The sequence below is a fragment of the Salvelinus alpinus genome, chromosome 6 (assembly GCF_045679555.1).
Source record: "Salvelinus alpinus chromosome 6, SLU_Salpinus.1, whole genome shotgun sequence".
NCBI classification, from domain to species: Eukaryota; Metazoa; Chordata; class Actinopteri; order Salmoniformes; family Salmonidae; genus Salvelinus; species Salvelinus alpinus.
In genome coordinates this window covers 32,047,396-32,062,609 of record NC_092091.1, presented here as the reverse complement: position 1 = coordinate 32,062,609, position 15,214 = coordinate 32,047,396, and the positions used below count along the sequence as shown (strand labels likewise).

Genomic DNA, 15,214 nt, shown 5'->3' with positions numbered 1-15,214 from the left:
TTTAGCCCAAACAACTACCTCTTCCCCTACTGTATTTATTTATTTTGCTCCTTTGCACCCCGTTATTTCTATTTTGCACATTCTTCCACTGCAAATCTACCATTCCAGTGTTTTACTTGCTATATTGTATTTACCTCGCCACCATGGCCTTTGTTTGCCTTTACCTCCCTTATCTCACCTCATTTGCTCACAAAAAAAGCCTTGGCCTCATGCATGTCAACATCAGAAGCCTCCTCCCTAAGTTTGCCTTACTCACCGCTTTAGCACACTCTGCCAATCCTGATGTCCTTGCCGTGTCCGAATCCTGGCTTAGGAAGGCCACCAAAAATTCTGAGATTTCCATACCCAACTATAACACTTTCCGTCAAGATAGAACTGCCAAAGGGGGAGGAGTTGCAATCTACTGCTGAGATAGCCTGCAAAGTTCTGTCATACTTTCCAGGTCTATGCCCAAACAGTTCGAACTTCTAATTTTAAAAATTAATCTCTCCAGAAATAAGTCTCTCACTGTTGCCGCCTGCTACCGACCCCCCTCAGCTCCCAGCTGTGCCCTGGACACCATCTGTGAATTGATCGCTCCCCATCTAGCTTCAGAGTTTGTTCTGTTAGGTGACCTAAACTGGGATATGCTTAACACCCCGGCAGTCCTACAATCCAAGCTTGATGCCCTCAATCTCACACAAATCATCAAGGAACCCACCAGGTACAACCCTAAATCCGTAAACATGGGCACCCTAATAGACATTATCCTGACCAACCTGCCCTCCAAATACACCTCTGCTGTCTTCAATCAAGATCTCAGCGATCACTGCCTCATTGCCTGTATCCGCCACGGGTCCGCGGTCAAACGACCACCCCTCATCACTGTCAAACGCTCCCTAAAACACTTCTGCGAGCAGGCCTTTCTAATCGACCTGGCCCGGGTACCCTGGAAGGATATTGACCTCATCCCGTCAGTTGAGGATGCCTGGTCATTCTTTAAATGTTACTTCCTCACCATATTAGACAAGCATGCTCCGTTCAAAAAATGCAGAACCAAGAACAGATATAGCCCTTGGTTCACTCCAGACCTGACTGCCCTCGACCAGCACAAAAACATCCTGTGGCGAACTGCAATAGCATCGAAGAGCCCCCGCGATATGCAACTGTTCAGGGAAGTCAGGAACCAATACACGCAGTCAGTCAGGAAAGCAAAGGCCAGCTTTTTCAAGCAGAAATTCGCATCCTGTAGCTCTAACTCCAAAAAGTTCTGGGATACTGTAAAGTCCATGGAGAACAAGAGCACCTCCTCCCAGCTGCCCACTGCACTGAGGCTAGGTAACACGGTCACCACCGATAAATCCGTGATAATCGAAGACTTCAACAAGCATTTCTCAATGGCTGGCCATGCCTTCCTCCTGGCGACTCCAACCTTGGCCAACAGCCCCGCCCCCCCCGCTGCTACTCGCCCAAGCCTCCCCAGCTTCTCCTTTACCCAAATCCAGATAGCAGATGTTCTGAAAGAGCTGGAAAACCTGGACCCATACAAATCAGCTGGGCTTGACAATCTGGACCCCCTATTTCTGAAACTGTCCGCCGCCATTGTCGCACCCCCTATTACCAGCCTGTTCAACCTCTCCTTCGTATCATCTGAGATCCCCAAGGATTGGAAAGCTGCCGCGGTCATCCCCTGGAGACACCCTGGACCCACACTGTTACAGACCTATATCCATCCTGCCCTGCCTATCTAAGGTCTTCGAAAGCCAAGTCAACAAACAGATCACTGACCATCTCGAATCCCACCGTACCTTCTCCGCTGTGCAATCCGGTTTCCGAGCCGGTCACGGGTGCACCTCAGCCACGCTCAAGGTACTAAACGATATCATAACCGCCATCGATAAAAGACATTACTGTGCAGCCGTCTTCATCGACCTGGCCAAGGCTTTCGACTCTGTCAATCACCATATTCTTATCGGCAGACTCAGTAGCCTCGGTTTTTCTAATGACTGCCTTGCCTGGTTCACCAACTACTTTGCAGACAGAGTTCAGTGTGTCAAATCGGAGGGCATGTTGTCCGGTCCTCTGGCAGTCTCTATGGGGGTACCACAGGGTTCAATTCTCGGGCCGACTCTTTTCTCTGTATACATCAATGATGTTGCTCTTGCTGCGGGCGATTCCCTGATCCACCTCTACGCAGACGACACCATTCTATATACTTCCGGCCCTTCCTTGGACACTGTGCTATCTAACCTCCAAACGAGCTTCAATGCCATACAACACTCCTTCCGTGGCCTCCAACTGCTCTTAAACGCTAGTAAAACCAAATGCATGCTTTTCAACCGTTCGCTGCCTGCACCCGCACGCCCGACTAGCATCACCACCCTGGACGGTTCCGACCTAGAATATGTGGACATCTATAAGTACCTAGGTGTCTGGCTAGACTGCAAACTCTCCTTCCAGACTCATATCAAACATCTCCAATCCAAAATCAAATCAAGAATCGGCTTTCTATTCCGCAACAAAGCCTCCTTCACTCACGCCGCCAAACTTACCCTAGTAAAACTGACTATCCTACCGATCCTCGACTTCGGCGATGTCATCTACAAAATAGCTTCCAACACTCTACTCAGCAAACTGGATGCAGTTTATCACAGTGCCATTCGTTTTGTTACTAAAGCACCTTATACGACCCACCACTGCGACCTGTATGCCCTAGTCGGCTGGCCCTCGCTACATGTTCGTCGTCAGACCCACTGGCTCCAGGTCATCTACAAGGCTATGCTAGGTAAAGTGCCGCCTTATCTCAGTTCACTGGTCACGATGGCTACACCCACCCGCAGCACGCGCTCCAGCAGGTGTATCTCACTGATCATCCCTAAAGCTAAAACCTCATTTGGACGCCTTTCCTTCCAGTTCTCTGCTGCCTGCGACTGGAACGAATTGCAAAAATCTCTGAAGTTGGAGACTTTTATCTCCCTCAACAACTTTAAAAATCTGCTATCCGAGCAGCTAACCGATCGCTGCAGCTGTACATAGTCCATCTGTAAACTACCCACCCAATTTACCTACCTCAACCCCCATACTGCTTTTATTTATTTACTTTTCTGCTCTTTTGCACACCAGTATCTCTTCTTGCACGTGATCATCTGATGATTTATCACTCCAGTGTTAATCTGCTAAATTGTAATTATTCGATTTATTGCCTACCTCATGCCTTTTGCACACATTGTATATAGATTCTCTTTTTCTCTACCATGTTATTGACTTGTTTATTGTTTACTCCATGTGTAACTCTGTGTTGTCTGTTCACACTGCTATGCTTTATCTTGGCCAGGTCGCAGTTGCAAATGAGAACTTGTTGTCAACTAGCCTACCTGGTTAAATAAAGGTGAAATAAAAAATAAATTGTATATAGACTTATTTTTCTACTGTATTATTGACTGTATGTTTTGTTAATTCCATGTGTAACTCTGTGTTGTTGTATGTGTCGAATTGCTATGCTTTATCTTGGCCAGGTCGCAGTTGTAAATGAGAACTTGTTCTCAACTAGCCTACCTGGTTAAATAAAGGTGAGAAAAAAAGAAAAGAAAAACAAAATCAGCAGAGAGCTACAGTACTGAGGGGACAGACAGGGCTCATCTAGGAGAGAACAGCAGAGACCCTGGATAGACCTACCAGACTGGAAAGCACTGGGACATAACTTTCTTTACGCCCTAGTTCAAACAGTGCTTTATCGCCGCACCAAACTAATAAAATATGTCACTTTCTCCATGGAAGAACGGAGATAGAGTGCCGTCTGAAACAATAGATTGCCATGTTTGACTTTGAGGGTAGTTGGGCAGCCTCTGCCGCTCTTTCGGCACGGTGCGGGTGAAGCACGTCTTTGTTTCCCGCAGAGTGCCAGAGAAGTTCTTCCACTGTCGGGAGAAATGGTAACGCATGTTAATATACACCGAGTGTACAAAACATTAGGAGCACCTTCCTAATATTGAGTTTCACCCACTTTCGTCCTCAGAACAGCCTCAATTCGTCGAGCCATGGTCTCTACAAGTTGTCGAAAGCGTTCCACAAGGATGTTGGTCCATGCTGACTGCAATGCTTCCCATAGTTGTGTCAAGTTGGCTGGATGTCCTTTGGGTGGTGGACCATTCTTGGATACACCAGGGAAACTGTTGAGCATGAAAAACCCAGCAGCGTTGCAGTCCTTGAGACACTCAAACCGGTGTGCCTGGCACCTACTACCATATCCTGTTCAAAGGCACTTCAATCGAGTGTCTTGCCCAATCACCTTCAGAATGGCACACACACAATCCATGTCTCTATTGTCTCAAGGCATAAAAATCCTTCTTTAACCGGCCTCCTCCCCTTCATCTACAATGATTGAAGTGGATTTAACAAGTGACATCAATAAGGGATCATAGCTTTCACCTGGTCAGTCTATGTTATGGAAATAGCGGGTGTTCCTAATGATTTGTACACTCGGTATATGCTAATTGCATGCAAATAAAGGTTGCTCCTCTACCACACCCACAACGGAAGCACAATCATGGCCTCTGATTCTCAGGTGGAGGACTTCTGTGACAGGTCACTGTTATGCCTGAAGTCAACCCAAAACCAACAAGTACATCTGCTGCAATGTTGAGAGCAGTTGTATGAAACCAATCGGTACGTCAAGCAAAGCTCTTAACCGTGCCAGCCATACATTTTGCGTCTGAACTGTGTGTGTGTGTGTGTGCGCGCGTCTTGCCCTCTGCAGCTCCTTCACTGACTGAATGTGTTGTGATCTCTCCCCATTCCTCTTGTTGGCCCCTCTGCACCAGACAGCCTGTGTGTCTTATAATAGTTCTTTCTCAGCTCTATTCCATCCCCTGTTGCAACAGCTGTAGAGCAGACAACCAGAGGTTTCACCCACTACCCAGCTCCAACCCGAGTGGCAGAGCAAGTACACGTCCCCACCCCTGCCTCCACTTTCCTAACACTAGCACCTGGCAACCATTAAACCCCTCTATTCTGAAGGACTGCAGTGTTGCTCTCCTGTCTATTCTGTCCTGTTTCCTTCTCTCTCTCCCCCCCCACCACCCCCTTTCTCTCCGCCTGCTGCACATGTGTGTGAGGGGAGGCCAGGCTGGGCTGGGCTGGCACCTACAGTACATATGCACCCAGCAGCAACATCCAGTACCACAGCTGGCAGCACTGGATCAGCTCAGGCCTGTCTGCACTCTGCACTGCCCAACAGTGGAGTCAATGGAGTGTGTGGTGGGAGGATGAGAGAGAGAGGGGGGGGGCTCACAGGGAGGACAGATGGAGAGTGAGTGAAGACTTCCAGTCATTGTGCCAATACTGCTTAGCAATTGCGCTAATGCTAGTTAGCGACTTCCTTCAAACCATAAGCAGAGACAGAATGGTAATCCCAAATTCATCTGACTCTATGGAAGTAGATAAAAGGGCCTCATTGCCAAAATACCGAAGTATCCCTTTAAGTGTTTACTAAGGAGAAAACAATATGAGACAGAGGACAAAAGAGTAAAGGATATCTAACTCTTTAACATACACTACATGACCAAAAGTATGTAGAAATCTGCTCAAACATCTCATTCCAAAATCATGGGAATTAATTTCCTGCTATAACAGCATCCACTCTTCTGGGAAGCCTTTCCACTAGATGTTGGAACATTGCTGCGGGGACTTGCTTCCATTTAGCCACAAGAGCTTTAGTGAGGTCAGGCACTGATGTTGGGCGATTAGGCCTGGATCACAGTCGGCGTTCCAATTCATCCCAAAGGTGTTTGATGGAGTGGAGGTCAGTGCAGGCCAGTCAAGTTCTTCCACACCAATCTCAACAAACCATTTCTGTATGGACCTTGCGTTGTGCACAGGGGCATTGTAATGTTGAAACAGGAAAGGGCCCTCCCCAAACTGTTGCCACAAAGTTGGAAGCACAGAATCGTCTAGAATGTCATTGTATGCTGTAGCATTAAGATTTCCCTTCACTGGAAATAAGGGGCCTTGCCCGAACCATGAAAAACAGCCCCAGACCATTATTCCTCCTCCACCAAACTTTACAGTTCGCACTATGCATTCAGGCAGGTAGCATTCTCCTTGCATCCGCCAAACCCATATTCGTCAGTCGGACTGCCAGATGGTGAAGCGCGATACATCACTCCAGAGGACGCGTTTCCACTGCGGTGAGCTTTACACAACTCCAGCCGACACTTCGCATTGCGCATGGTGATCTTAGGCTTGTGCGCGGCTGCTTTGCCATGGAAACCCATTTCATGAAGTTTCCTACGAACAGTTCTTGTGCTGACATTGCTTCCAGAGGCCGTTTGGAACTCGGTAGTGAGTGTTGCAACCGAGGACAGACTTTTTTTTACACACTACGCGCTTCAGCACTCAGTGGTCCCGTTCTGTGAGCTTGTGTGGCCTACCATTTCGCGGCTCAGCCGTTGTTGCCCCTAGATGTTTCCACTTCACAACAACACCACTTACAGTTGATCGGGGCAGATATAGCAGAGCATAAATATGATGGACTGACTTGTTGGAAAGGTGGCATCCTATGACAGTGCCACATTAAAAGTCACTGAGCTCTTCAGTAAGGACATTCTACTGCCAATGTTTACCTATGGAGATTGCATGGCAGTGTGCTCGATTTTATACACCTGTCAACAATGGGTGTGGCTGAAATAACCCAACCCACTAATTTGAAGGGGTGTCTACATACTTTTGTATATATAGTGTATTGTATAATAACAACAGTTCATGTTGCATTCTTATTATGTTTGGCCATACTAAGGTAAAATCTCCATCTACTGCTCAGGTTATCACCTGTTGACGACCTGGGAGGAAGGGTTGTGCTCTCTCTCCCTCTCTCTTTCTTTCTCGTGTCCGCGTTCTCTGGGTCTGTCTCTTTCCTTGTGGCGCTCTCGCTCGTTGTCCCGCTGCGCGTAGTACTCCCAAGCCTTGGCACTGTCGAATACCCCGGCCCAGGAGGCTGCTGCGCTACCCGGGGGAGGAGGAGGGTACACACCTGAGGGGAAAAAGCAGGTCAGTCACCTGATTGGAGGAGACACAATTATATTTTTACACCTACACATGAGTGTTCAGCTTCCCCCCCAAAAAATGAAAAAAATGACATACTGACTTATCTATGACGATGGCTATTATGAACCATTGTATTAAACTTTCTGCAAAGAAAATTCTAAATGACAGCTCAATAAATGAACAATGTAACTTCAGAGTGCAGTGCTTCATCAAAACAAATAATCTCTCAAACAGGATTTTTAGAAAGCCACAAACATGCTAATCTAACTCAAACAGCATATCTAGGACAGGTAGCTGAGGAGGGAAATAGAACAAACCAAAGTTGTGTTAATTGTTGAGATTTTTATGGAGTAAAAAAACTACATGGCAAAACTTTTTCAGAGCCCTTCTCTTACACCATACATACAGCTTAAAATGTGTGAGGCTTTGATTAAAACACACCAGTTGAAGGGTCAATTTTCTTCAGAAAGAAATATCCTAATTTTCCATGTTCCAAAAATGTCAGCGGAAGCAGGAAATGGTGTGAATGACTGATTGTGGGCTATTCCACTGGAAGAACCAACTAATGTCCCATTATATCCCTAAGCTCCAGAGGCATCACTGGCACACGTATTGACCTTCACATCCCTTCTATTAGTGTCATTGAGGGTGTGAAAATGCTGTATTTCAAATAGGTATCTTTGTTTATGACATTTTCTGCACAGTACTGTTGACTTTATAAGGTCAAGATAAAATTCCATAATTTGGTGTTTTGTTGATGGTTGTGGAAAACACCGTCTCAGGCAGTGCTCCAGAATCTCCCATAAGAGTTCAATTGGGTTGAGATCTGGTGACTGACCTGGCCATGGCATTTGACTTACATCGTTTATCAACATCGTTTATCAACATCCTCCTATGTGGAGATAGCCATGTTAGCCAAAACAATGGCCAGCCCAGCCTTTATTTACATGACCCGAAGCATGATGGGATGTTAACTGCTCAATCAACCCAGGAACCACACCTGTGTGGAAGCACCTGCTTTCAATACACGTTGTATCCCTCATTTAATCAAGTGTTTCCATCATTTCGGAAGTTACCAGTACAAACTGCAAGATGTGAATGTGACATCCTCTATAATCTCCACTCTGTACTCTAGGAGAGGCCTACCTGGAGGGAAGGGGGGGTACGGTGGAGCTGAGCGACCATCATAGCCTCCAGAGCGTCCACTGGTAGGGAGAACATAGAGAATGTCATGCGAGGTCACATCATCATTCACACACAAAACAACTACACAAACCAGAAGCGTATAACACTCAGTCCACTCTAGGAGAAACACATTTGTACTCCTGTGCATCTGATTAGTTTTCATCCACATCTCTTGATCATACAGCAGTGTATCTATTTTGAACCTGGATGGACATAACAGCAGAATAATTGCTACAGTATAGTGTCCCATGGAGACAGTAAGAACAGGACTGGGGCCCTTGATGGTCAGCCCTTGGTGTCTGACGGTCTAGTAGTAGGCCACGTAGTCCTAATGTTCAGCTCAACCCTCTAACCTCTGGTTGACACCACATGTGGCCGAGTAGTGGCTCTCACATTCTACTACACATATGGAAAACTTCAGGCAAACACACGTCACGGATAAAATGAGAACAAATAACGTCTAACAATTGGACTGAGAGCAGCCAGTCAGCCCGTGGCAGCCAGAACACTCAGCGCAGGAAGTCATTCATTTTAATGGCCGATAAAAGAAAGAAGGCAAATAAACGTATGGAGTTCAAAAAAGAAACAATGAAAAAAGAAAGGAAGGTAAGGGAACGGGTCTGGTAACTTAACGATCAAAGAGCTCTTCCAAATTCAGAGCTCCATTTCCCGCCTGTTTGATGTGACTGGCTCGTTGTCAAGGCGCAGCACTCGCCCGCCAACCAGGGGGGAAGAAGAGGGAGGCGGGGGGGATGTATTACTGATATTGGCAGGATCCACTGCCCATCCGCACCGCCACAGCCTGGCGACACGCTCGCTTAGTTACAATTTCCACACGGGCCCGAAGGTGAAGAGGGTGAGGCCCGTCTAAGAGGACTGCTTCTCACCAGGTGTGTGTCCAAACATACTGATCTATAAATACTCCCACCTGCTCCCTCTTAGGCCTGGCAGGCTTCTCTCTGTGGAATGACTAGAAAATTAGGAACAGTGGTAGAAGGCGGATGGATGGGTCTATTTGTGAATGGATACATGCAGGATGACTTGGCTGTGGCACTTACAGATGGGGATCATTACTCTTGGCAGTGTTTAATGGTTAATCAATGTACAGGACTTCCCCACACCACTTTGCCTGTAATCACCATAAAAAAAAGGTAAAAATTAAACTCAATCTATGCAGGAAATGTAGTGCCTTTAGAGGCAGACTGTCATAGGGGAGTCAGTGCAGTGCAGTACAGAAACAGAGTTGGGAGGCACATTCCTCCGTGGCTGATTGGTCAGGAGGAGGAGGAAATGGGTCAGAGGACCAATTGGGGTTCCATGGCAGTTGGCTCTCAGAGAAGAGAGAGAAGTAGGGTGAGTATGTGGGATCAACATAGAGAGGAGTGGTCTTATACTCTCCCTGGGCTGGGCCTAAGGAGGCCCCTGGGCTGGGCCTCAGTCACTGGCAGAGGAATCAGAGCTCAGGACCATGCCAGTACTACCTGCAGTTCCTAAAATCCTCCTAGGGAAAAATTCAACACAATATTCAAAGTCAGGAGTGCGTGTGTGTGTGTGTGTGTGTGTGTGTGTGTGTGTGTGTGTGCATCAGTATGAGAGAGAGACGTTTGAAGGTAAAAGAGGAAATTATTAATAAATGTGAGTGGAGATGGCTGGAAGAGAGAGACAAGGATTTGGCAGAGGACAGATGTGAGAGGAACCATCATTTAAGTGAAAAACTCACCAGAAGCAGGCTGGCGGAGCAAGCAGAGCGAGTTGGGTTGAACAGATGGGACAGCGAGAGCAGTGACTGTATGCTAGCAGGATAGTCCATATCTCCAATCTTCTTTGCTGATAGCGATGTTGCGTTTCCATAAGTTGGTCTAATGTAGCATGTATAGTAGGCTTAACCTTTAGCTACCTCTTCCAATTCAAATGAGCTCAAAAAAAGTTCATGACAAAATGTTTGTTTTGTGTGACTACAGCTCTAGCGATAAAACGCAAAAATAGAGACACTTTCTAATTGAGCGAGGCGTCAAAGCAGACAACCCACCCGCCCTGCTTCGTTTGGGTTATTATAATTCAAAACTATGCATTCTAGAAAAAAATCACACGCTCTGCTTTGGTGAGTTTAGACCATTAGACTGGAGATTGGTGAGTGGTGATTGAATTCAGACAGACAGATAAAGGAAATTATGGGAACATTTTAGTTAGAAGAGAAAGTCAGAAAAACAGGCAGACAGGAAGCAGGATAGACAGACAAAGAGAAAGGGAGGCAAGAAGAAATTGAAATAACTAAATCCACGTGGGTAGATAAACTAAACTAAATAAATAAATCAACAGAATAAAAAAGGCAACGATGCAATTAGGCCATGTAAGAACATCCAGACACAGCCCGAGCCTGCAGCAGAACATCCAGACACAGCCCGAGCCTGCAGCAGAACATGGCCCTGTGGTGATCTAAGTGGTATAAATTCAAGCCGAGTTGTGGGAGTATGCAGAAAGGCTGTGACTTGAGGCTGTTTTGTTAAGGAGAGTGGGAGCAAGGGAATGAGGGAGGGAAGCATTGGATAGTAACTGATAAACAGGAGACTCAAGTCACAAACAGGAGACTACTCTCCTGGTTTAACTGCCTTATTTGGCCACTCCAACTACAAGGTCAGGGATGGAGCACAGTGAAGCAAATCCGAAAAAGAGTCAAATACGCATTCAAATGTTCTCTCGGGTCTGTAGACAGGCATAGGGATTTGATTTGACAAAATCGTGTAGAGCTTAAAAATAGTTTGTTCTCGGTTGCAACACTCACTACATCTTCCACTACCGAGTTCCAGTGAAGGGAAATCTTAATGTTACAGCATACAATGACATTCTAGACGATTCTGTGCTTCCAACTTTGTGGCAACAGTTTAGGGAAGGCCCTCTCCGGTTTCAGCATGACAATGCCCCTGTGCACAAAGCGAGGTCCATACAGAAATGGTTTGTCGAGATCGGTGTGAAAGAACTTGACTGGCCTGCACAGAGTCCTGATCTCAAGCCCATCAAACACCTTTGGGATGAATTGTAACGCTGACTGCGAGCCAGGCCTAATCGCCCAACATCAGTGTCTGACCTCACTAAAGCGCTTGGGGCTGAATGGAAGGCAGTCCCCCCAGCAATGTACCAACATCTAGTGAAAAGTCCTCCAAAAATAGTGGAGGCTGTTATAGCAGCAAATTGGGGACCAACTCCATATTAATGCCCATGATTTTGGAAAGAGGTGTTCGACAAGCAGGTGTTCACATAAAAGCTTACCTTGACTTGGAAGAGTTCCAGTGTTGGATAGCCATAGCCAGCTAGGCAACATAGCATCCCTCTTTATTTGAGCCAGGTGTTTGAGTAGGCTAAACTAGCTAGCTGCATTCACTAACTAAGTAAGTGAAAAAAATATAGGTTGGAGGACGTCCTCCTGAAGTTGTCAATTACTGTGTAAGTCTATGGAAGGGGGTGAGAACCACAAGCCTCCTAGGTTTTGTATTGAAGTCAATGTAACCAGAGGAGGACGGAAACTAGCTGTCCTCTGGCTACACCATGGTGCAACCCTACAAAGTGCTGTTGAGGCTACTGTAGACCTTCTTTGCAAAACAGTTTGTTTAAATCAATTATTTTGTGACACGAATATAGTTTGATCTAAAAATAACAACTTTAATAAACTCAGCAAAAAAAGAAACGTCCTCATTGTCAACTGCGTTTATCTTCAGCAAACTTTACATGTGTAAATATTTGTATGAACATAACAAGATTCAACAACTGACAAACTGAACAATTCCAGACATGTGACTAACAGAAATGGAATGTGTAAATGAACAAGGGGGGGGGGGGGGTTCAAAATCAAAAGTAACAGTCAGTATCTAGTGTGGCCACAGCCTGCATTAAGTACTGCAATGCATCTCCTCCACATGGACTGCACCAGATTTGCCAGTTCTTGTTGTGAGATGTTACCCCACTCTTCCACCAAGGCACCTGCAGGTTCCCGGACAATTCTGGGGGGAATGGCCCTAGCCCTCACCCTCCGATCCAACAGGTCCCAGACGTGCTCAATGGGATTGAGATCCAGGCTCTTCGCTGGCCATGTCAGAACACTGACATTCCTGTCTTGCAGGAAATCACGCACAGAACGAGCAGTATGGCTGGTGGCATTGTCATGCTGGAGGGTCATGTCAGGATGAGCCTGCAGGACGGGTACCACATGAGGGAGGAGGATGTGTTCCCTGTAACACACAGCATTGAGATTGCCTGCAATGACAACAAGCTCAGTCCGATGATGCTGTGACACACCGCCCCAGACCATGACGGACCCTCCACCTCCAAATCGATCCCGCTCCAGAGTACAGGCATCGGTGTAACGCTCATTCCTTCGACGATAAATGCGAATCCGAATCAGTGAAGAGTACTTTTTGCTAGTCCTGTCTGGTCCAGCGACGTTGGGATTGTACCCATAGGCGACGTTGTTACCAGTGATGTCTGGTGAGAACCTACCTTACAACAGGCCTACAAGCCCTCAGTCCAGCCTCTCTCAGCCTATTGTGGACAGTCTGAGCACAGATGGAGAGATTGTGCGTTCCTGGTGTAACTCGGGCAGTTGTTGTTGCCATCCTGTACCTGTCCCACAGGTGTGATGTTCGGATGTACTGATCCTGTGCAGGTGTTGTTACACGTGGTCTGCCACTGCGAGAACGATCAGCTGTCCGTCCTGTCTCCCTGTAGTGCTGTCTTAGGCGTCTCACAGTACAAACATTGCAATTTATTGCCCTGGCCACATCTGCAGTCCTCATGCCTCCTTGCAGCATGCCTAAGGCATGTTCATGCAGATGAGCAGGAACCCTGGGCATCTTTCTTTTGGTGTTTTTCAGAGTCAGTAGAAAGGCCTCTTTCGTGTCCTAAGTTTTCATAACTGTGACCTTAAGACACTAACAGCTTAGGCAATTAACGACCCTTCCACAGGTGCATGTTCATTAATTGTTTCTGGTTCATTGAACAAGCATGGGAAACAGTGTTTAAATCCTTTACAATGAAGATCTGTGAAGCCATTTGGATTTTTACAAATTATCTTTGAAAGACAGGGTCCTGAAAAAGGGCTGTTTCTTTTTTTGCTGAGTTTATTTCACTATTTTTATTAAACCTGCTGAGAAACCTCCACTGCTCTAAATTCTTCATTTCAACTGAGCGTTTATCCCTGTCAATCAAGCAATGGTAGCTGTCATCAATGTACCGTCAATACACATCTACAATAATCTCTCTAAATACATTCATCTCCTTCCCTTGAAGGGATTACTGAGATTCTGGCATTTAAGCCTTTGTTCTAATTAAATAAACGTGTGGATACCATGAAATACATAAAAATGGTATCCACGTGTTTATCGGACCCTGGGTAATTAGAACATGCCAGAATCTAGCAGTATCCCTTTGACTTGTATACAGTATTTCTATATTATCCTTTTCATTATCTCTTGCCTGTGTGTTCTCCTGGCTCCAGTCTGTCTGGTTGGGCAGTAGCTGTGTTCTTGCCCTTCTCTCTCTCTGTCTCTGTTTATGTCATTGTCTCCACCCTTTCTCCTTCTGTCTCTCCTGATCCTACTCCCCATGTAGTGCAGCCTGTGCAAACAATCAGAGCGCTATCATTCTGTAGACAGACAGACACACAGGACAGAACAGACTCACCTGTCTAAGGTAGGAATCAGAGAAGGTGGTGGTGCGCCAGGAGGGTAGCCTGCAGGAAAGACGACACTGTCTGTCAGTTATCAAGTTGTGATTACTGGGCATAAACAGATAGCTGAAAATGTTTCTTCCAGACCCCGGATAGGCAATCGTTGCTCACCGCATTAGACCAGAATCATGACAGTATTGTTGAATATTGCATTCATTTCATTTCTCATAGGCATTAAACAAACATTTTCAAATTTCCCTCTTCTCACGATGCTAACTTAAAAGTACTATTGCTAACTAGTTTTGTTTTCACCAAACATTCAGTCCGTGTCATGGTTAAGCCATCATTCAGCATGGACACTAGTCCTACAATCCACTATGAACAACCACACCAACATCTGCCATGCACAACATCCAGTGTAGACCAGAACCAACATCTGTGACACACAATATCCTGTTTCCATCACTGTAGAAATTCTTACCAGGTGGAGGAACATTGATGGGGATCCCTGGAAGGCACATCAACACGCACAGACACAGTTATAATAATATCAGGTAAAAACAACGTTATCGCTCCAATCTTCAACAGAACAGTCAGTCAGACACCATGGCAGCAGGTAGAGAGTAGGCCTAATGTACAAATGAAAACTCCTCCCACACAACACAGTAGTTAATGACCTCTGATGGCTTTTTATCTGAGGTCATTGAACATACACTAAATATACAAAAGTATGTGGACACCTCTTCAAATTAGTAGATTCGGCTAATTCAGCCACACTTGTTGCTGACAGTTCTATAAAATTGAGCACACAGCCATGCAATCTCCATAGACAAACATTGACAGTAGAATGGCCTTACTGAAGAGCGGTGACTTTCAGCGTGGCACTGTCATAGGATGCCACTTTTCCAACAAGTCAGTTTGTCAAATTTCTGCCCTGCTAGGGCTGCCTCGGTCAACTGTAAGTGCTGTTATGGTGAAGTGGAAACGTCTAGGAGAAACAACGGATCAGGCGCAAAGTGGTAGGCCACACAAGCTCACAGAACGGGACCGCAGAGTGATGAAGCGGTAGCACGTAAAAATCATCTGTCCTCGGTTACAATACTCACTAATGAGTTCCAAACTGCCTCTGGAAGCAACGTCAGCACAAAAACGGTTCGTAGGAAGCTTCATGAAATGGGTTTCCATGGCCGAACAGCCACACACAAGCCTAAGATCACAATGCGCAACTGACGAATCTGGGTTTCGCAGATGCCAGGAGAACGCTACCTGCCCGAATGTATAGTGCCAACAAGTTCGGTGGAGGAGGGATAATGATCTGGGGCTGTTTGTTGGGCTAGGCCCCTTAGTTTC

The 15,214-nt window shown here is 46.1% G+C and overlaps 1 protein-coding gene across 4 annotated transcripts in view; it reads right to left on the bottom strand.

Annotated features, from left to right (window-relative positions):
- Positions 1-15,214, bottom strand: part of LOC139578572 (pre-mRNA 3'-end-processing factor FIP1-like) — a 50,364-nt gene that overhangs the window by 12,721 nt on the left and 22,429 nt on the right. For 3 of the 4 annotated variants that reach the window (XM_071406365.1, XM_071406364.1, XM_071406366.1), the window contains 4 exons: positions 14,346-14,372; positions 13,879-13,927; positions 8,167-8,225; positions 6,805-7,006 (listed from right to left, as the gene is read on the bottom strand). In XM_071406365.1, coding sequence (XP_071262466.1) covers positions 6,805-7,006; positions 8,167-8,225; positions 13,879-13,927; positions 14,346-14,372 — 337 coding nt within the window. The remainder of the gene's footprint in view (positions 1-6,804; positions 7,007-8,166; positions 8,226-13,878; positions 13,928-14,345; positions 14,373-15,214) is intronic. The other variant, XM_071406367.1, reaches the window with a different exon arrangement.